Source organism: Buceros rhinoceros, unplaced genomic scaffold, assembly GCF_000710305.1.
Source record: "Buceros rhinoceros silvestris isolate BGI_N320 unplaced genomic scaffold, ASM71030v1 scaffold4677, whole genome shotgun sequence".
Classification (NCBI taxonomy): Eukaryota; Metazoa; Chordata; class Aves; order Bucerotiformes; family Bucerotidae; genus Buceros; species Buceros rhinoceros.
The window spans coordinates 60,921-84,729 of NW_010420308.1; the positions used below are offsets into that span (position 1 = coordinate 60,921).

The 23,809-nt window shown below is 38.2% G+C and overlaps 1 protein-coding gene across 1 annotated transcript in view; it reads right to left on the minus strand.

The window, feature by feature from the left end:
- Positions 1-23,809, minus strand: part of LOC104496173 (gamma-aminobutyric acid type B receptor subunit 2-like) — a gene marked incomplete at both ends in the record, with an annotated part of 114,004 nt that overhangs the window by 42,824 nt on the left and 47,371 nt on the right. The window contains one exon of the mRNA XM_010139254.1: positions 22,490-22,550. Within this exon, the coding sequence (XP_010137556.1) occupies positions 22,490-22,550 (61 nt within the window). The remainder of the gene's footprint in view (positions 1-22,489; positions 22,551-23,809) is intronic.

The following is a 23,809-nucleotide window of genomic DNA, read 5'->3' on the forward strand; positions in this document are numbered from 1 at the left end:
CCCCCCCTTTTTTTTTATTTTTTGGATGCAATTGTATGTGAATTGTAGGTCAGAATAAGGCCAAAATAGTTTTGAAATTAAGATTATAGTAACAGTCAGATCAGAATTTAACCCATCCTGATACACGTTTTTCATGCTGGTAGAGCTGTTTGGCTTCCTTCATTATCAGTACATTTTAGTAGGATGCATTCCAGTCTTAAATTTCAAAATTTGTCACCATTACTGTTTCTTTATTTTTCCTTTTAAATTCTAGTGGTGTTAAAACTTACAGGAAAAAAAAAACAATAATATTTATCAAAGAAAGCTCATTCAGGAAAATATTTTTATTTAGTTAGTGATAGTCCCTGATTTTATCTTTAATGACTGTTCCAAAATTTTCCTAAAATACGATATACTTCATTGTCGTGCTGGTTCATTGAAATTCTGATTGAGTTTTCTTTTTTTTTCTTCATCTGGAGTTTGAATAGCTACCAAAACCAGGCCTGTATTAAGAGGAAAAACCTCCCATGGAAAGTTACAGCCATTAAATTATAATTACTCTAAATAATAAATGATTTAATAATTAATATAGAGCAGCTATATAATACACCTGACAGACCCCTCTGGAATAAAGTTGCCTGGCAAAGCAGCCAGAACACACAAGCAGTTATACATAAGCATAGCTTTGCTACCAAAACCAGGCCTGTATTAAGAGGAAAAACCTCCCATGGAAAGTTACAGCCATTAAATTATAATTACTCTAAATAATAAATGATTTAATAATTAATATAGAGCAGCTATATAATACACCTGACAGACCCCTCTGGAATAAAGTTGCCTGGCAAAGCAGCCAGAACACACAAGCAGTTATACATAAGCATAGCTTTGGGTTTTTGCATTGCATTAAAAACACTCATCTAAGAATTTCCAGAATTAAAAATTATACTTTAGGCACTGAGTGAAAACAGTTTGACAAAACACTCAGTTTGAAAGAATCCATTCTGCCCAGGAAATCTGTAACATACAGTGGTGATGATTTCAGTTGTAACATTAACTTGTTACAAGAGAACAGGATTTATGCCTGTAGGAATGAAATATAATAGAAGACAAAAGCCCCCCAAAAGCTGATTAAAACGAGAAAAGCAGAAGTATGCATTTTTTCTCATGTGTTACTGTATTGCAGTATGAAGAATGGTAGAGACTTTATAATTGGCTGGGCATTAATGACTAGATTAAATAACCTCTGTAGATGCTCCAAACTCTGGCAAACTGCTGTACGAAAATAATCAGTTTTTCATTACAACTGGAGTAAAAACTTGAAAAATTCTAGTGTTTCAAATGCGAGGGATATTTGTCTCCCTGTTCGAGCAGTTTTGCCTTTCGCCTGAGGTTAAAATTGTAGACGCGTGATGAGTAAAGAAAGCTGAGGTTTGTTTGGAGTATGAAAGCACAAGGAATTCAGGATGCAGAAAATGCCAAAAACAGTTTCAAGAAAAAATATATCAAAAACCTTTCCTCCAAAACAGTTAGAAAAGTATTTCTATAAGCTATCTACAAAAGCCAATTGTCCCACGAACTTTAATTGTGACAATTCTGAAAGTCAAAACCACAGTGCTGAAACTGTGAGAAGGGGATTTAAATCTCACTTGAAGTGAGTATGTATCCGAGTGCATGTGTATCCAAGCGATTGCTATCAACCCCTCTTCAGTTAAAGCATTTGATGGAAATTGAAAATACAGAATGTTTCAAGAAAAAAAATAAAATACTTAATGGAGCAGAATCGTAATCTACGTCACGTGTTTTACACAGTTAGCAGAGTTATGAAAAGCAAGTACTTCACCTATTTGACCATAAATCTTTAACTCCCCAGATTTTAAGAGCCTCACTCCAAAACAACATTAGAAGAAGAGTACTTAAACTTCGGTACAGATTTTGTCTCTTCACCTTCTTGTACACAATTGCTGCCTCTGCAGCAGCCGTTACAGATTAGTGGGAGCTGGCAATGCCAGTCAAATGCTTTTACTAACTGCTTTTCAGTACAAGGTATAAAAATGTTCTCTCACTTCCCTGTGTTTTGGGTAGGTACAGGAAAATCCAGCACAAATCTCTTCTTTCTAGATATAAGTAACTTTGATTTAAGCAAGAGCAATGGGATGTAAGGCAATAAAGGTCAACACTCATGAGCATGCAGCAGCTAGAAACATATGAAACGTAACATAGTGAGGCAGTCTCACTTGTGTGAGACCAGTGTCCGGATCCTCACTTGTATATTTGGAAAACTGGGGCCCCCAAATTCCAGCTACTGTCCCTTCCTTATTCCTGATGCCCTGCCCACCTCAACAGTGTTACTGTCTCAGCATCTAGCACCTCCTGACTTTCTCGGAGCAACAGAGAATTGTCAACAAAGGGGCCAGGATTTATGGCACGTGTTGCATGCCACAGCACAAGCTATGGCAGGGTTTGCCTGTGCCAAAAGCCCACCTTGCTCAAATCACTTCTTCACTCAACTAGACCACATTACTCCTCATTGCATCAGTAGCATGTGTAAACATCAGGGAAAACACAGCTGCTGAACAGAGCAGTGCTCGTGTGGCATCATCCTCTGCTCTGGCCTTGCTGCAGGAGGAGTCGCTGGCTGCTTTTCAACCACGCCATTCACCAGGGAGTGCTGCTGCTTGGCAGCGCCTCTGTTTCCCATGTACAGCTCCAACACTGAACGGTAGCTTGCTTTGCCTTGCTCCGCTGACTAATTTCTGGCACGCAGCAGCGGATATATTCCTAGAAATGGAAGTTTCTTACTTAAAAGGAAAATATTCTAGAACTTCCATACCCTGTTCCAGGAGATAGACTCCTTCCGCAGACACTTTTTGTACCTGAGCTGTAGAGGTTAACAGGCTGCAATTCATGCAAGTATAGTAAAAGCGATTCTCACTTTTGCGACCAGCATTGAGACCTTGCCAACCTGCTGCCTCACTGGGATTATTTCTTTCCTGGGTAGCATGGCCCCAGTCATTCTGGCACATTTTGAAGCTGCTGTTTTATTCAGAGATAGCTCACCATGGGCTTTATGTGTATGTGGGAGGGATGGTGGACCTACCATGAAAAAATCATGGAGTATTCTGGACTAGCCATTAACAACACAGCCCTTTCCAGTTCATGCTTCTACCCTCAAAATATGAATCCTTCCATGGCTTTGACACACACAGATGCCTCCTCCCACTTCCCCCATATCATGTTTATATGACAATATACCTCAACAGTGCCTGATAAACCCAACAGAAAATTTAACTGTGCCAAACTGTCATAATTTTTCATGGTTTGTTTTCAAATTTCAGCAGGGTTATAGGGCTGAAAAACATTTTGCAAGACCAGAAGGACAGGAGACCAGAGAGCAGGCTAACACAGGCACAGCTGCAGGACGCACACAGCACAGGAGTCAGGTAGGGCAACCACACTGAGCCCAGCAACCAGAAGGCCCAAGTGGTGGGAGGTGCAGAAAGATGGTGGGAGGACAAGGACACCACCTTGCCATGCTTCATTACCAAAAGTTCTACCAACTAATCTTGGAGAGGTCAGCGCCCTGAGAAACGGCCATGCAGATCCATAGTCCTCCTATACCCCCAAAGAAATATCATTTACAGGCCTTTTTCCTTATCATTAAGGCCTTAATCTTTTCGTATCTGGAGAGTTCGAGTTCTTTGAAACTAATCAACTGTTATGGGCATATCACCACCATTTTGAAGTTTTCTAGAAAAGGTCCAAAGAGTTACAGGTCTTACACAACCAGGTCCAGTTCAAAAGCAGAAAGTCACCAAGCAGAACACTTTGTGATTATTTATTTATAAATCTGTCCTATTGAGTTTCCTAATTTTGCTTATAAAAATGAAGTAATGAACAAACTGACAGAAAAGATAAACTGGTACTGCATTTTTTATAATGTATAAAATGATTACGATCTTTTTAACTCGGGGCATGATGTTCTCAGATGTACTGTTTCTATTTATTCTAGTGGGGTTTTTCATATCCTAGAAGGTTGTTACAGGACTTGCTGTAAAACCTGTACTGCTGAAAGATAACCGCATTCAACTGAAAGCAAAAACTAAATCCATCTTATAATCTAGCTTGTACATTGTCTGTTACCTTCAATAGTTAATACTGGTGTTGTGAAAACCTGCCCACTGAATTTACTAAGAGAAACTGAGTAAGCCTGTTTCAAAGTAGTTCAATTTCCTGCTCTTATTTTCTTAATAAAAGCCTCCTTCTTTACCCTCCATCCAAACCTTTCATTGAGCTTAAACACAAAATTACCTGCTATCCAAAACCCAATAATATGCCTCTTAATTATCTAATCCCATCCAGTTAAAACAAATGATAATCATTTATTCTATACCTTGACCTAACACAGAGTGTAATTTAATAATCAAGTGAGCACTATACACATAATTTGGTGAAAAATCCATTTGAAGAATCTTGAATTTCTCTGCTTCTTGCATGAGACATTTTCTTAGAAGAATCTCAGTATGACTAATTTAGTTCTATACCAGAAAGAAAACAAGCCTCTTGAAGATCAAGTTGTACAGAATTATCACAACTGTTTGCTAAGAGCATGCCAGCTCAGATGATATTTTTCTAAAATACTACTACTATAGCTTTTATAACAATCACGAATAAAAGAAAGGGGTTTAAAGCCAGTTTTAAAAGGACTAGCTTCGAACCAAGTTGCAATTTTTCTCTATATTTTATTTTTGGTGGAAATAAATCATGAATTAATTATATCAATGTATAGTTCTCATTGTTATATAAATGATTTTTTCTATTCTTATTGAAAAATAAATCTTGAAATTTTTTTATTTCTTACTAAAAATAAATTAATCTTGAATTTTGTTTGAAGCAAAACCAAAAAGTGCAAAACCTAACTTTTAAAATACTTAGATCTCTTTCCCAGGTATTGAACAGGATTACTACATTTAGCAAAACACGGTAAATTTTAACAAATATTTTAAAAAAGAAAAATAATATTGCAGAAAAGAAAGATTTTAAATTAAATATTTATAGCCAAACAGCTTTTTTTTTTTTTCTACAGAGCCATGATGGTCAAGATATTCTGTATTGATAACAAATTTGGTAAGAGAGACAAAGGAGTTAGCTCTGTCTGTACCAAACTGCACTGAACAGCAAGCACTGCAAGGGGACAAAGTCAGCTGCAGCCACCCACCAAGTCTAAGACAACAAGCAGTCAGAGAGGTGCTTCAGGGAGCACTCAAAGACTCCAAAACCCGGGCAGAACACTAAAGATTTCTGTGCTCTTCTAAGTTTATTCCGGCACTGAACTCATCCGCCTGAGCTGATACATCCCACAAGACTGCTCAGACAATACAGCTGTCTGCTGAAGCCCCGTAAGCTACCACACACAAGAAAATCTCATCATTTCATGTGGCATCGAGTCCCTAACCCAACTACATTGTTCAGGTACAACGGAGCTTTGGCATCATAAATGCACATCCAAAATAACTTCTCACAACATTATCTATTACAAAACTAATCGCTCCATTTTTCAGAATAAATTCTTATTCCCAACCACCTCTGAAGTCAGTCTGAAGGCTCAAGAGTGACCTTAGCAAAAGTTATTTTCACCTGTGGATGGATTTTCCTATTCGGAGTTCACCATGGAGAGGGGTAAGAAGTGGAACAGAGCCTGTCATTAACGATCTCGCTGAAAGCTTCCTGGTTTATGGACAGGGTAACTGTCTGGAGTTGATCATAATTTGCATGTACAAGAAAACTGTATGCTCCAAAGCAGTATAAGCTAGGATGCTAAAGCCTCATTTTTTCTCTTGTACTGAAAGAAGTCATTCAAAATAATATCCCTACCAGTCCTGCTCTGAGGAACTAGTCTTCGGATTTGCTTCATTCTTCAAATTACTGTGCTGAGGGCCAATCTAAAATGAATTTAATATTAATTTAATCTTAATTGGCATTACTAAAAATATAGTGTGGGCTTTCTCAGCAAGGATGATGAGTTGTCAAATTTACAGATATAATTTTGTTTGATTCACTCTTCAGCAGCACCGTTTTCGTGACATCTAAAGGCAGTCTAAAGTGTCCCAACTTGGTTATTTTAACTTTATTACATGGGAAGTGACTGCAGATTTCAAATCTACTGTACAGACAATTGAACAGTGCTTCGTTTAGCTCAGTATTATTAATGTAGTTAATTCCTTCCTTTCATAACCACTGCACTGATTATTAGTTAGAAGAAGATTTGATGGGATTCATCTGTCCAGACTTCAATGAATATGGTGTAGACTTCTTTACCTCTACTACTTTGTCCAGGCTCCCTGTCAAGATGTTGAGGAAAACAGGTGCTTCTTATAAAGAACGATTTGCTTGGTCTACTGTAAATTATTTGACTTTTCATGTGTAACAGAGGTAAGACAGATTTCATCTTCTGAGATGACCATGTTACAAAAGAAACATGAATGAAAACAAACATAGATCTATAAGTTATTCCCTCCTTACACAGAGATTTATCACATGTAGTAGCATAGCTTTGAAAAGAGGCAAAGAACAAATATTTGTAAAAAATGTTCGTAAAAAGGCCACTAAAGAAAAGAATACCTGCTCACAAAAAAAGGAAAAAAATCCCGCTTTCATTTAAACCTGTACAAAAAGAGCTAAGCACACTAGCTACACAAATGGAGTGCAGCTAAAGACAACTGCTGTTGCACTGGTATGTTTGGTCTTAGGCTATTTCTTGAAATTTCCTACCATTTAAACTAGCTAATTGTTTAGCTTTTCCTGGAAATGAAAGACTTCAAAGGTCTTTGCTGAAACATATGTTAAGGAATCTCCACTTCTCTTTCCAGTTGTGTTGGGCAGGATGGTCCCCAGTGATGGGGCTGATCAAAAACCTGGGCACTGAGTTCAAACACAAATATGAACATAATTAACAGTGCAAATATATCCTAGAACAGACCCAATACTTTTTTGTGACAAGACAAAGGAATTCCTGTTATATGCACTTAGCCCTTAGGTCAGTCACAGGAGCGATCTTCTGAGATACAGTAAATTAGAGTTTAAATTCTTTCTCTAAACAATCCGGATGAGGGATCTAAATTCGGTTCTCCCCCACGCTGGATGAATGCCTCAACTCCTGGACTGTCATTTTGTACTTTCTTTGTGGTAAATTAAAATTTAGTCATTTATACATAGCAAAAAAGAGCAAGCAAGAAAGACTGAAAAATGCACCCCAGATATATCTCAGGAACAGTTTAGTAACTTCGGAATAAAGCGAAGTTTTGACGCAAATCCCCACTCCACCTCAAGCAGAGGATGGAATCAAACCTGAATTACGCACCTTTCAGGTGGGTGCTCTGCCTGCTAGGCACAGGGTCATCTTGAGCAAAGCTGCACCCAGGAGGGTGCTTTCTTGGCGCTGCAGATTCAGAACCATAAGGAAACACCTAATTTGTCCTGAGGTACTATGTCTTCGATGTGCCATATTTTAGCATGAGTCTGGAGCAGACAAATGCTGGTGTAAATATGGACATGCAAGGAGTTCAAGATCAGGCAAATATCTGAGGAAGAGCTCTGAGGGTCTACATTCTTAATCCTATAATGTAGGGTATAACAATTAAAATCTCTTTCAGTGGACACCATACTATTCAGTCACTGAATAAAACAAACTTATAATTCAAATTTAGAAGATTATTTTCACCTCAGAAGCATAGTCATGTTGTGCACGTGCCAAAATCAAACCAAACCCAAAATTCAAAACTAATGTGTGATTAACTGTACAGACACTTTTGCAAACACTAAATTCTGTGCCCATCTTTTGTATTTGTACTCCTTTGAGAAGGCATTGCAGCAACTGTCACATGCTTGGTATAACTGCATTTCTTCAAGGAAATAAGGATTTGTATTTCCTATGCGTCAAGAACATGTTTTCTATAATGGGGTACTTATTATTAACATTGATTCAGGGTTTTTTTTATTATATATGATGAGATCAAAGCAGGCTGTGGAATAATACCTTAAAAATTAAAACCAGCTATAGCCCCAGATGAATATTTAAAATAAGACCTCTCACGCTGTCTGTCAGATTATAGGTTTGATTGCGCAAGATGCTGGAAGTCCTGAATGCCTAATCGATTCAACATTTCGGGATCTACTCAGGACTTTGATGGATCAGGCTCAGAGTTTACAACGGCACAACTACACTATCTTCATAAAGCACTGCTTAATTAAAGTATTTATATACACAGCAGTAATTCATCATAGCATAAGCTATTGCTGATTAAAACCAGTAAGCTGGTTTTAAAACCTTGTGCACTCATTATAATCAACAGTAGGGAAGGATTCCTGAAGGCTTGACCCACTTTCAATGCAAATTGAACTGATTCAGTGTGATGCAGCTTTATTTCTATTTTATCTGGTGATTGGATTGTATCCACCTATCAGATCAGCTATTGATTTCTACAGAACAGCACAATTTATCAAATCATTCCAGATGAAAAGGAGAAACATCTATTGCTAGATTTGTTTGTCCTCGGCCCCTCCATCAGGATTAATTATCTAACATCACCTTTAGCAGAAAAAAAGGCTAGCCTGTTCTCAAAAACAAAATGTGGATGGCATAACCTTCCTGGCAGGTTGTTCTACTGCTTGACTATTACATAGAGTTACCCAACGATTTGGCTGATATTTAATCTGAATATTCCCTTTTTTATCTAGCCTCATAATTACGGACTAGAGGCAAAAATCCTCTCCTTGAGAATGGCAGATAAACTGTAGAATAGGAAGGGAAACCTACAATGTGTACAAGCTAGGAAGCTTTCCTTCTGTTTTAGGCCTTTATGAGGCACCCACATCTTTTTGTTTAGGCAATCAGAGGCAGTTTCTTGAACAGCAATTCGCAAATCTCAGATGAGGACAATTCCCAGCAAACTCATATCATCTGAGAAAAGGGAATACACAGGAGAATATTCTAGTCAAAGCACAAGGGAGTTTAACAGTATTTCAGGGACTGATTGCCTCTGGACCTCTACAAAGACTAGAAAATACATGTGCGATGGTGACACAGGGCATATGCTGGATCTGAGGCAAGAGCCTATTTGCATCACTATTTTTTACACAAAACCTAACCAGTGGTAAAGTTAGCATTTTTACCAAAGGAAGAATTGAACTTCATCTTCAAGGTCTAGTTTTCAATCAGTCTTCTGCTCCGGGAGGATACCAACAAACATGCACACCAAAGGATTGATAGAGGGGAAATTCAGAGAACCCTGTCTGCCCATCTTGTGCAGCCTTACTGTTTTTATATTAGCCAAGAAACTATTTGTAAATTCTAAGTGGCAAACCATTTGCCTGAATTAGAGTAACACTATGAAACATTTCAGCTCTGATTCCATCTCCATCCTGAGCAACGTGAAACAGGGACAGATTTTCACTTTCTTTATGCAAAGTAACTAAAAGCTGTTCTATGACCTAATGTTTCATCCAGTTAAAATTGGGTCCCTCAGCATAGAGTATTCCAGTATCTTTATTTGGACCTTGAATGAGTTTACTTGTAACTTACTTGAGCTGCTTGTAACTTTTTGATTACTAGAGGTTTTCGGCATTAGTAATCTTATACTTAAGAATAGATGGAAAAATCATGCTTGTGAGCATTTACCTTTGATCCTGAAATTGCTGACTTTCAAGTAGTTTATGGCATGCAAATGTCATATTTCACTCCTCTATTCCCATCTCCCCCTTTTTTTCTTGTTTTTAATAATAGTTGCAAAGCCAAGAAGATGAAAGAGAAGCAAGCAAATGGAATATACCTAGTCTTAAATAAAGCATTTCATAATCTTTCACAGTACATTTATCCAAAAAGATGAGAATATAAATGCCAGCTGGAATGAATACTCCCTGAATGAGCGTAAATTACAGACAGTCGTGAAATCAATTATATTGTAATGAAAGATACAGTGCTGCACCACTTTTACACCTGTTCTTTTAGTGTATATATTAGTAAGCTGGTGAAAGCACAAAGCAACAGATACTGCTAGGGCCTGGAAATCATCTCTTCTCTCTCATCCTTTGCATCTGCAGCTTGTAGTTATCTGGAGTTCAGGAAAAGCAATGCAAATTCTGGGGAACAAACACACACAATTTTAATGCATGCCAAGAGTCCAAAGTTAGCAGGAGCCCCCAGGATGGGTGCACCTTCCCCCTGGAGCCCATGCCTGGTCAGGTCATGAACTGCTGACCTTTCCTCTGCCATGAGAAGAGCAGTGTGCACTTCTGTCAGTATCTGCTGCCCAGCACAAGGAGGTACATCTGCAGATTGCGAAGGCTCAAAGTTGTTCTTCCAGTACATCTGTCCATAGCCCTATGGGATACAAATTCCTGCCGGAGCTGCTAGCTGAATTGCTTTGTATGGGTGCCTCTGTAGGCACCAAAAAGAGCCTTTTCTTCCAGTGTCTCTGCCCATGCAAGAGCAGCCAGTGTTTTTGCTAAATGGGAGAGCCCAAGCCAATTACCGCAAATAAATTGAACCTGACAGATCATTTAAGATAAACTTTTATTCCCTTTAGGATCTCATGCTAAGAAAGTCTCAACACAAAATTCCACTAGGCAGAGCTGAGGAACTTTGGAACTTCTACCTAGACTGTTTTTCTTTTTTAATTCAGTAAGAGAGCAAGAAAACATTATCATTATTCTGGCAAGATCTCCATTGTCAATCATGACAAATGTCTAACAAGAGAAAAGCTTGGAAAACTGCTTATATGCTTAAGTCTTCAGTTACACAGCCAAGGGAGATGCATTTATCTGACTACTTCATCTTATGGAACAGTTAGATTTCAGTTTTGTTCCATTTGGGGAGAATCCATTTTGGGTAGCATTTTCAAAACACCTGAGAGATTTAGAAATGTGTGTCTTATGACTTACTTGTCTTTCCCCCTAACATTTTATCTTTTATATTTCTTACATTTAGCCTCTTCCATATATGTAGCTAGATCATAGAGAGCTTAAAAAAACCCAACAAAATAAAAAGTTGAACTTTAGCTAAAAAGTATTATTGAAATAGGTATCAATAAGGGAAACAGAAGCATAAGTCCAACTCAAGCCCAGAGGAGGGATGGAATATTCTACTTACCCACCAGTCCGTGGCATCAGTAGGGTACTCTTTATGTATAGGGCATATGTATTTATGACTTGCAAACCCAGAGTCCTTCCCAGAACTTATGTTTCTGTAAACCCCACTAACTTCAGAGCCAGCCCACACTTTGAGTTATGCGCAACACTGATTTTAGCTATCACAGTACATCATCAGCTGGCCTAAAGCTGCCTGAATCTTGGGAGTCTTCCAGTGATTAAAACAGGACTACAGTGCTGAAAAATGAACCTGTAACACACAGGCAATGATCTAGCATTTGGCTGCAGGTTATCACTTAGATTGTCAGCTGAATTTATGAAACCTGGATATAAGCAGTTATAAAGGCTTAGATGATCTATAGGTTCCGTAAAACACTGCAACCTTAAATCCAATTTAAGATTTTCTGCGTGAGAAAATTCATCAGTGATTTTTCAGAAAATTTTTTCTCTTCTCTGAATTCAACAAGACCTTCATGTATTTACTGACCTTTGTGATTCAGACTTCAGGGGCTTTTCATAATCTTTCCCTTCTCGGGGTGGGGGGAAGCACAGGCTAAATATGTGAACAACCTTCCTCTTTTTAGCAGCCCCTCTGCCATTTACTAACACAACACAACATTCGCCTGCTGTCACATCAGACTGGCACGACCATGGTCCAAATGTCAGATTAGCAAAGTCAGGTTAAAATCACTTTGTGTTATAACACTTCCTGCACTGACCTTTTGAAGGGCCAGAGTGAGAGTAAGGCTTAGTTCCCCTTGCTCTGTGCAGGGAGACTCTCCTTATTTTCTCTCCTAAATGCAGAAGCACACATTTCATATTCAAGATTCTGCTGAAGTTGACAACTTTTATGAAAGTCCAACATCCCTGCCATCCGCAAACTCTCTGTGGTTCCATTCTATAACCTATGCGGTACAAGCAGTCTTGTAAAAGAGTATAATTGATTGCTCACGGATTTGGGTCTCTGTATATGTTAAACACCTTGTTCTTTCCAATATACAGGTTGAAGAGCACAGGAATCTGCTTCCCCTGACGTACTCAGCTTTCTATTTTAAGATTGTTTTGGGGCAGAATGTGGAGCTATTTGCCTCACCAGGCTTATAAATAACCTAACCTTTTAAAATGGTCAGGACAGGGAATCTGTATTACTAATTTGGGACCTATAGCACGCTTTTAATCGAGGCAAGGATCATCCATGGCTTGACAATAGATGGGCAAATGTTTCCCAGGGAAAAGCTATCCAGCCTGCCCAGTGCAAAAACTGGTGTGCAGCTGTGCAGGAGGACTTCAGGGGATAGCCCTTCAGTGAGGTATTGCTCTTTTCCTCCTCCTGTAAAGTAGCCCTTATAGGTAGCCCCAAGATAATTTGCAGTGGCCCAGCCACTGACAGGAAGGCTGTGACAATGCTTCCCATGTCAAATGAGCCCACCTAGTGATACCAGGCAAGTCCTGAATCTGGTTAAACAAAAGAGAATTTATTATTATACATACATGCTCCTACACAAGTACAAAGACTGTATATACAAAGACTGTATATAGTCTGGTCTGGACTGCTCTGGATTGCATACGCAGAAAGCAACTCAAGGAGGAAAAATGTGTCCACAGCATACAAGTTAGAAAAGCAGGAAGGAATATGGTGAGAACACAACAAGGTTTCAAACAGCTTTGTTTCAGTAGTTAGGGATAATACAAAACAGCACTTTGTTTTATGTACAAATGACAGTGTCCTGTTCCTCTGCCTGACCCCACTTCTTACATGTACATTAATAATTCAATGCATTTTTCATTCTGGCAGTAGTTTGAACTAAATCATTGCTAAATCACCCACGATGAAATCACTTCTTTACAGGTAGATATACTAGATCAATCTAATGAAATAATTTACTTATGAAGAATTCATCCCTTGTCCTCCATAATCTTTTAAGGAAAAATTATACATGCACGCCAGTTGAAGATAACAAATACCAAGATGGATGGAATTGTAAGAAGACATTTTTCTCAACAGTCCGCACTCATGTTCTCCCTTCAGTTTCAACTTTTCAACCAGTAACACAAGAATAAGAAAAGTATGACTAGCTCCTTTTGTTTCAGGGGCAAGGGGACGTTAAAGCCCATAGTAAGCTTTTTAAAGACGTTTCACCTAAGTCCTGAATATGTGGGCATTTTTGACTCCCAGAGTCTACAAGAGGGAACTCCAAAATATGAGCTTGCTCTCAGTCACCTTATGTGACTACAAAGGGTCTGTACTGCTACTGAGAATAAAGAAAGAGAAGCTACTATTTCACAAACTGGTATCCCCACTTTGTTTCTCTTGAAAGGGAGGGTGATTAATTTCTGTTCAAGCAAGTCAGCAAGATTCACTGAAAATAAACAGAGAGGTGATTATCAAATAATTATAACAAATTTAATAAACTTATTTTGAATAATGTGATTCAAGCCAGAAAATGACACTTGTGCTGTTGCAGTGTGTTACTTAAGGTCAGACAATTAGAAACAAAATTCAAAAATATTTCTCCTCCTACATCTATTTGTGCTCATTTTCTATTACCATGTTTATGGAATCACAGTTCTTTAACTTTTGAACGCGATTCCAGTGACAATGTATTCAAACATTGCTTTTACAGAAACTAAAATGTCAGCTTAGAGAACAAGGGTGCTAATACGACTGCATGATCAGCTAGAACTTGAAATTAAATTAGCACTTGTAATGACAGAACAAACCAAAATTATGATTAGGATGCAAGAAGGGGGACTAGCAAATTTTAAGAGTAGTTTAGTCTTTTTGTACCCTTAGTAAGGAGCTAATATCTTAATTAATACTGTTCCTGTGCTCTCCAAGCTGTAGTACCAATGCCTGTATGAATTCTGCAGTGTATGATTCACAGCTTCCTTTGGTCACCTATGGATAAACTAATTTTCATCTTCACTGTTTTTTTTTTGAAGTGATCCTTGCTCATTTCCCTTATCTATGATAGGTCTGTCATCTTTGTTTTCTCATAACACTGTGATAATATTGCCTACCATCCCAGAAGCAGTTGTCTAAAGGAAATTTTTGTCAAATATTCTTTGCTATAAAACTCCATTGACTTAGAGATGTGTCAGGCATTGTAACTTTATCTTAGTATCTCTAGCCTCCAACTACACAGACCTCAACATGCTGGCATGGTGTGACTGCTAAACAATACTCCATTTTTGTCTGTTCAAATGCTGTAATGTCACGTAAAAAATCTACGTCCTTTTAGCGACCTAGATAAACTTAATTTTATTCTTTTACATTCATTAAAAATTAAAGTTTTTCTATTTTGCAAGTTTGTATCTCTTGGGGAAATATTTGAACTACAGGTTAGGGACAATGTCATTGCAATATACTGCATTCTCTATTAATTGTGTCAAATGAAATATTTTCCCATAATGTATACCAGATTCTGACGGGTTTCTTGTAAGCCTTAAGTGGCTCTTTTTATACCACTGTAGAAACTGTATTACCATCCTTCCAGCAAAAAAGTGTCCCTCCGACACACTGTAAGGAGAGACTTGGCAGCTTACAGCTTTGCAGACAGCAGTAGGTCGGGGCAGCTCTGCAGCCCTCAAGAGAGACTCTGCCTCTCTTCAAAAGACAGGGAGGACTGGGTGGTGAAAAGGGTCAGCATTGTACCTCACCTGCGATGAAACACCCAAATGAGTTAACTCTAGTAGAGGCAGGATTCTGAATACCAATTGGAAAAAAAAACGTATTTTTTAAAGCGCAGTAAAAGTAGGAGAGCTCTGAAGGAGACAGCTGACAATTCTTTCAGGTTCTTCTCGGGCACAATTTCTTTAGTGGAGTACTAATTTCTGTTAACTTTCTGGAGCCGGATAACTTCAAACTTTTGTAGATATTAATTATTCTAAAATTATTTTCTATTGCTTTCCAACATTTTTCTTTGCTGTAACTTTTGAAACTCAGTCCTTTTCCTTGATATCTAAGAGTTCCTTCAACATTTTTGCACAAGATAGTAACAGAGACTTACCAGTTCCTGTGAAACAGTTTGTGCCTCAGGATATGCCGGATGAACTGAAGTTAATTAATATTAGTATTATTATATTTATAGTAGCATTAATATAATATGATAATAGTCTTGTTGTTATTTGCATCATCCAAAACACCTCTCAAGGGATGAACTCCTCTATAAAACACAGGCATAGACACACGGTAATAAATAGGTCTCCCCTGCTCCTCACATGTACCTGTGTCTCATGCCTGGGGGGAAATAATGAATCCAATTCTTCCCAACGACTCTGTCATGTTTACTGCAACTTTGGGAGGCACAGAAGTACCCAGCTAGCCTTAAACCAGCTGGCTTAAATGCTGATAGCTGCAAAGCTGTGGTCTCCAATAGCCGTGCTCCCAAAGGAAAGGTTACCTACCAAAACGCTTGTTTCTCCCCTGGGCAGATTTCCAGCTCCAGCTCCGCTCCATGTTGCTGTTGCAACACTGCTAGCAATGTCCCAGCTGGCTGGTTTAAAGCTAGCTCAGGTAAAACAAAATAAGCTGTGGTGACGACTAGCAGCTGCAGTATCAGTGTACTCTCTCAGTGAGTCCTCCCTGGCCTTGCAACTCATATCCACACAATACAGCTTGTTCCAAATGACACGACTCCAGCAACTCCACACACTTAATCCCGTTAATCTTTCTTTATAAGCAATGCCTGAATATCCCAATTTCTGTAGCTCTTATCGTCCTTTCTCCAGTTTGTCAGCACACCTACGTACCTGAATCTTAATACATTATTCCATTTTTGTTTATAAACCCGAAACAAACAAATAAACCCCCCAACTACTAGTAAATAATACCAACAGAACAGATTACAAGAGGAATAACTGGCTCAAGGGAAAACACTGCTGCTAGTAGGTATGGAACAAAAGGAGAAATAATTAAACAGCAAATGTGTCCAAAACTATCTGACTATAGAAGAGGAAAACAGCTATAAACATGTATAAAAATGTAATCATCTCCTTTATGTTTTCATCTGACAGAGGACTGGTATAAAGGTGCCTGCGATACTGATAATAAAATGACAGGTGACTTTCAATTACAGTAAGGTACAGAGTAACATACAAGAGAAAAATAATATCGAGTTTATACACATTAGTTGGTACTAATTAATTAATAGCATACAGGATGAGACCTTGGACTTGCTGTGGTTGGTTCTTTGAAAACATCAGTGCTGCGCTCACTGGTGGCCAAAGTGGCAAAGAGGATGAATGTGGCAAGCAGAATGTGGGAAAGCAGTTAAAATAAGGACGTTCAACAGTGTGAGGTATGGAGGTGGATATTTCAATGCTCATTAAGCTCTCACAAAAACAGAATGAGAGTATCAGGAGAGGGAGGGGATTATTGGAATTATTGATGGATAATTGGATGACAAGGATTCACATTTCTGAAAGACCCATTGATAAGAGAGAGCAATAAAACACAAATGATACAAAGAAAATGAATAAGATGCAACTGTTCATTGCTTCTCACATTACAAGAAGCAGGGTATGTCCAATAAAATTGTGAGATAGCAAGTTTAAAACAAACACACAAACAGATGGTAGGGATTATATCATTACATGCATACTTATTTTGTGAAACTCATTGGCACTGGATGTGTTGAAGGCCAAAAGTATAAATGGATTAATAAAAGATATGACAAATTGACAAAGGATAAAATCACATGCAACTGTTAAACCTGATGGTCCAAAGACACCCTCCAGCTTAAAAAGCCATGAAAACATTTGTCATTGGGAACTCGGAGTGTAAAACAGAGAAAACAACAACTCTATATACACCTGTTCTGACACCCATAACCGGCACTTGCCATACTCTTCCGTCAGTATGCAGTACCAAATGGATGCTGAGCCAGGCAGAGCTTGGTATCTGACCCAATACTGCAATTCTTCATGTAGCAGACATACAAATAACCATGGTCAGATGCAAATTCGTTATCACGTGTTGCATCATTAGGTATCGATACGCCAAAATCTCTGCACTCCAAATCCCACTCCTTGGTAGACAGACGAGGGACGAGTTTTACTTTTCTATTTGGGGTTGCCAGGAGGTAAACGGTGTCTCTTGATAGATTTCCTTATTATCTCTGTGTGTGTGTGTGTGTGTGTGTGTGTGTGTTTTGGAATGGGGAGGTATCAACCCTTTCTGTAAAGAACTTACTCGGAGTCCCTTCATCAGCAGAAGGGGAGTGCAGCCCTTCCCTTCAATATAGTACGTATTTAGATATAAATGGTTAGAAGAGTCATCATATACTTGTGAAAAACTCACTTTCTGCCCAAGGAGAACTGTAGTTTTCACCTCTTTCTATTTATGACCAGGCTATATGTATGTCTGGATAATGACTTTCACTGTTTGTCCTACTAAAATCTTGTACAACACAGCAAAAAAATATCAAGACTGATAGACCAGAAAACAGAAGGTGAGAGGGCCTGACACTATAACCTGTTAGTCATTATAATCTTCACTTTCATGAGGGCTCCAAGCCCCAAAAACTACTTAAGCATTTTACATTCAAATAGTACATTGGATTTAAAGGAAAACAAAAACAAAAACTAACAAGACGAAACATAGAACCAGTGTTGGAAGAGCAACTAAACTATGTTTCCTCCTTACAAACAACCTAACCACCAGTCTAGGGCTTCATGCTTATCCTATATCTTTTACTAGAAACAATTCAAAGAAATACAACAAATGGTACTGTAGCATAGAGTGGATGAGTACTTGTAATCAGAGTGTCAGAATCACATAACAGACACTGCAGAGGAGCAGTAACTCAAGGTTAGATACAGCTAGCCTAGCAGAGACCTCAAGATATAATAAAAGTCATCTATTGTCTCAGGGCACAATGAATACCTCTACATCACCTCAGAGGTCTGTTTGTTTAATTCACTTTTCAAAACTTCTAAAGATAGCAATTATATGCATCTTCCACAGTTTTAATACCCTTTTTGTTAGAAAGTTTATTCCCATTGTAGCACCAGGCACTTGACCTAAATAAACTGCATTCTATCTTTTTCTGATTACTACTTCAATTTGTTAATATCTTTTTGAACCCTTGTCTAATCCCCCTTGCGCTTGCTAGGTCCCTCAGAGAACATTGTACAGTTGACAATTACACATTCTAGTGAGTCTTAATCAGCAATGACAATATCCATTGACACCAGATTTAAGGCGCACTCTTTCAGGAGTCTACTTGGTATATCTCTCCATATCAGGAAGCTACTCTTTTCATTGAAATGGGACTCTAAATCATTTTTGTGGATGCTTGTAGTTTCATATAGATGATACTATCCCAAATTGCTTGAGAAAATAAGAAAATGTCATTACCTTCAAAAGAGGGAAGTGGTACTCTGCAGAGGTGGTGTGGCTGAAATGCAATGTCTGAAATATTTATTGAATAACTATTCTAAATGACAAGTTATAAAACAAGACAGTGGGTTTTCAAATACACGGTTCAGACTATCAAGATGAACTGATATTGAAACATCTGACAGCATGATGAAAACTATTATTTAGGGGGATTTCAATTGGCGGAGACCTATTAAAGTTTCCACATAGTCACCACTAACTGCCCTGGAGCTGAAAAAAGCATGTTTGGGGCAGGACCAGGGGAGGGGGGTTGTTCATGTGTGTGGTATGCTGAAAAATTCCTGCAAACCACCATGAGTACCATCTGAGAGAATTAATTCAACAGGATGAACTGACCACTAAGCTAAAAAAACAGTGGTCACTAAGATATGAACCAGGTGATTCTATGATTCTCTGAGTTGAAACTGTTAAATTCTTCCCAGAAAGAAACAGCACCTGACCACCTACTTTCTCTAAATTTTCTTGGAGCAGCACCACAGACTTTTGTTCTTATCTACAAGAAGCACAATTTATGCATATTTCAATGGTATTTGTTTATAGCTTAGGTTTAATTTTCCTTTTTAACCTATTCTGGCACAGAAATCTCTTAGCTTTTCTCTAACGCCTGACAGGAATAGAAATCTGACTGAAAGCCTTTTAAGCTCCAGTGAGATTAATCAGAAAAGGTCTGCCAAAGTGAAACACCTTGAAGGACGGACATCTGTTCTTGAAGCCTTCTATACCACAGCAATCTACAATCTCAGTTGTGCTGCTGCCCTCCCTGCTCCTTGATATGTGCACAACAGTGGCCAGGACCGTCTTTCCGTTCTCCCTTGCCAAAAGATTTTGGCCATCTACTTCAACTAAATGTTTGACAATGAGAATGGTCCTTTAATTGCACCCGTGGAAAAATTGCCATTCACTTGGAAGGATGCCAGCTTCAAACATCACTTGGATATTTGAGCTAGACTGACAGACTGCTCTTTATTTGCCAATAAGGTAGAGGAAGAAAATGCTATTACATGCACTTTGTATTCTCTGCTGCATACGAAATCATTGCTGGGTGGTATTCATGATCTATAAAGCAGTAAGTAGTTCGGTCACAGCCATCTCTGGTACCATCTGTTTGACCACTTGCAAAACTAACTAGCTGCAAAGAAACTGAAAAAGAGACATGACTAGTGTGAGTTTGGGAAAAACTATCTAGATTCAAAATTAAACCATCTATTCCAAATTTTATCACAGCGCGTCAGGCATACTGCAGTTATCCTTTGAACCCTCACAGGCTGGTTTTCCCTTGCCTTTGGCAGTGGCAGACACAGCTTTTTCCACAGCCAAAACATTTGCAGATAATCTCATTTACACATGAGTTTACAGCAAAGAACAGAAAAAGAAGCTCCTGAGTCTACCCAGATGAATTTCTACCCTGGCAAATGAGAAACAGCATTTTTGGCACAGGAATCTGTTTTCTGATACATGATTACCTAATTACCTGTTTAATTTTTCCACATTGAATTATTTGTGCTAACTGCATTTTCATTCAAATTGTTAACAAAACTCTAAAACATTGTAGATGAAGAAATGACTCCTGAGGTATAGAACACTACAACTGATGATTTCCAGTTATTATGTTTGGCTAATAAGCAACTAATATTTTTAGTATATGCTATACTCACAACTAATCTCATAAAAGCATTTACCAAACATCTTTGATGTGGTCCTTTTTCCCTAGAAATCATAATATATTATATATTGTAAACAAGAGTTGTGCATTGAGTTGTATATCTGCCTCAAGCTTGATAGCTCCTAACATCTATAACTACAGAGGAAAAGCTCATTTACCATTTTAAATACTGTACTTAATTAACTTCTTTCCATTATTAGGAACTTGCCCAATAGTCTGAGATTTATGAAAAGTTAATGTGAATGTTTCAAAAAGCTTCACAATCAATAAAGCATTCTTTTGAACAAATTAATAATGTCTACAATTATACCACAAGTATTGAATATAAAATCTTTTACCAATAAAACAGAAAATAATTGTTTATAGTTAGAATGCATTTGTAGTTAAAAGAAAAGATAGATTACTTTCACCTATGATGTTTTCTGCTCCTTATTTCAATTTCTCATATATTTTTGCACATTCTTTTCAATTCCAAAATTAGTAAGAAACTGAACAAAACTTAAGACCAGCCTTCAGATATGCTGACAGACTTTTGCTTGCATGAGAAACAATTCAGGCCTTCTCCTGCATTTCTCCATCAGATGCCTGGGTTATTTTTTCATGTAGGTTAATTGGAAACCTTTTGTTGATGATCAAAATCACGAGTATGTTCCTGAATCAGTTCTGAAATAGTAATTTTTTAATTGCAAGGAATTATAAAACGAGCAGCTGTCTCCAAACAGTACTTCAACTGATGGTAAAACCATCGGTGTTAAATAGCATGTGTTGTGAAACTGAAAACATTATAAAGAAAATCAATTTGAATGGTTGGAAATAAAAGGCTACATAAAGTCAACTATCCTGCACTTCTATTGCTCCTCCAGGTTAGTTCAGAAGATACATGTTGCACCTCCCCATGATCCCCAATCACATCCTTAATGAGCAGAGGGAACGTGCCAAACTTCCCCCTCACCCAGATGCTCTAGAAGGCTACATACTTCCGCCTTAGGCATAATGCGTAAGGGATCCTTCAGACTTCTGAGGAATAAACACCTCTTGTAAAATCCCCTTACGATATTTTCTCACGATTCTTTCACGTGGCTGTAAACACTGCTCCTGCGAAAAACCAGAGTGGGGCAGGGAGGAAGAAGCAGCAGCAATCGATATTTATCATTAGAGTTAAGCAAGAATTTCTAAATTATGTTATCGTGAGATGATGTTTGCAAAGTTTTATTGGGTAGAAATGCTTGAGAGAACATGAGTTAATAGCATCAGTTATAGTTGCGAAGGCAAGAGCAATGCCGAAGATTGCTTCAGTAAATTAAAATGAGTAGCAGGTCCCCTCAAGTGCATTGCTGTTCGTTAATAATAATGTCCATACAGCAGGTAATTTCTGTTTAAAGGATAAGACTTTGTAACTTGGTCAGCAGGATTTTATTTAAAGTGATCTCCTGAAGACAAAGGGAGTGCAAGCTCCTTTCTCATGCATTGTCTGAAAAGGATTTGCCAGCTTTCTCACTACTACTCTCACGAGACCATCCAAATACAATCAATCAGCTTCGTTTTTATCTTAGCCTCAGCATAAGCACAATACCATGAATTGCATTCTCTAAACCGTAGGAACAACTATAACATGTTTCTATGAATCACCATTTTCACAGAAAGCTCTCCCAAGCAAGCACCTCATTCTGGCTGCAAATCACTCCTGACAAATCCCCGCGGCTGCTGCTGAGACCATTCCCTGCCTGAGCAGCTCAGGCTGAGAGGATACAGCAGCCTTAGCGAGTTGCACTGGGGAGTGTGTTGCCCCCAAGGGATGGGGTCAGCAGTTTGTGTCCTCTGCACACTGAGGGACTGAATCCTGAAGCAACTTTCAGCAAGCAGTTGCAGAATGTCAAAAATGAGTCTTCAGAGAGCACAAACACTAACATGAAAGAGCTTAACAGCAAAAATCCTCTCTAAATTCCTCTTCAGATTTGTTTTTCAGAAACAACTGTATTAAGTAGTGGATGCTTAGGTGACCAGTAGAGTTTTTCCCACAGCTGTTGGCTGTTATAGATCTGCAGCTTCTATAAGTATGTGGATTTCCTTCTAGAAAAATTCTTGAAAATAACTGGGAATACCTCAGAGCACTCAGGGTCCAAAAACCAGTATTTTAAACAGGTAGCAAAACTTTCTAAGTACCTTGCTGCATCTTCTATGCCGTTCCTTTTCAGAATAATTGTACATACTTAGAACATCCTGAAATAAATGCAACTGACGCACCAGTTTGAAACGGCATACATAATTTAAACAAATTAAAAATTAAATTGTTTGCAACCTACCTTGGAATTGCGTAAATTTGATGGTTCCCATCCTCTCTCCATTTCTGAAAACAACTCGACCCTAAATAAAAGTAAACAAATATCTTAAAAGTGTTATAAATATCTCTTAATATAATTTCATTAGCATTGTAATTATCTTCCATTCACTAGTAAAATTACCCAAGCAAGGTTTAAACTTTGAAGATAGCAGATTCAACCAAGGTTAAAATAACTCAATAACCCCTCTTTAAAGATCTCTTCCAAGAATTTCAGAAAGTTGGCTGGTGTTATCACCCAATTTTCATGAAAATGGCGGTACATTCAGCACATATCCAGCAACTTACTGAATCTCAGCTGATGAGAGATAGGCAAACAATTGATCTTCATATGTGACTGTTTTTATCAAGGATATGTAAGAGCTCTTAAAGATGACACAAGAAAATTGTTCTCCATTCCTTTTATCATATGGTTCTCCAGATGGCTCTATAACCTACTTATATCTTATCTTACATGCTTATCCTATTTGATTATGGCTTGGTTTTGTACTATGCCGACATGCATGTCCCCCTATTCTTTTTAAATGTAATGCCTTTAAGTCAGTACCACTCTTTGTTGTGCTACACATTGTTACTCCTCAAAATAACAGTCATGTAATGCTGAAATCTCCTGACATATTCCTAGCAAGTTACTCCCATCTTTCATCCCATCTTTCTGGATTAAATTAAGAAAAGATTTGGCTAAGTATCTTCCTTGCTTCAAATATTTCATAACTGAGTTTGAAAGAAGAGGTTTTCATTCATTTGTGCTCAGTATTTTTAATATTTTGAACCTGCAGTGGAGTGCTGAGTACTGTCAATATAAATTGCTGGTTTATGACATCCCCAGTTTGTTTTATTGTTATCATCTCTGTTAATCTTTGTTTTAGCAGACATCAGGGTAAGAGAAACCAAATGATAAGCATGTAAGACTGCAATACATTTCTCTGTGCAAATCAGTCCCTTTTTGGATGACCCTTTCTGGTCACTAAGGGGATGGACTGAAGGCAACCATACGAATTACTGAAATCAGCTCCCTGCAGGAACCATACATCAGATGTGCAGTACAGCACACTCACTCTACATTTCCTGCAAGCCAAAACCACCATTTCCCTTTGATAAATAGAAGACACCCTTCAACAAGCGTAAGCTACCTTGTGCTAAGCCTTAAATGCCAGAAGCCCCAATTTGTGACAAAAAGAGAGCAAGAGAAATGAACACCGGTAATGGAAGAGATTCTAGAGACAGCTGCAGCAGGACACAGGAGCTACTCCTGCTGCAATCCAGTTGAACTAAGTCTCAACCA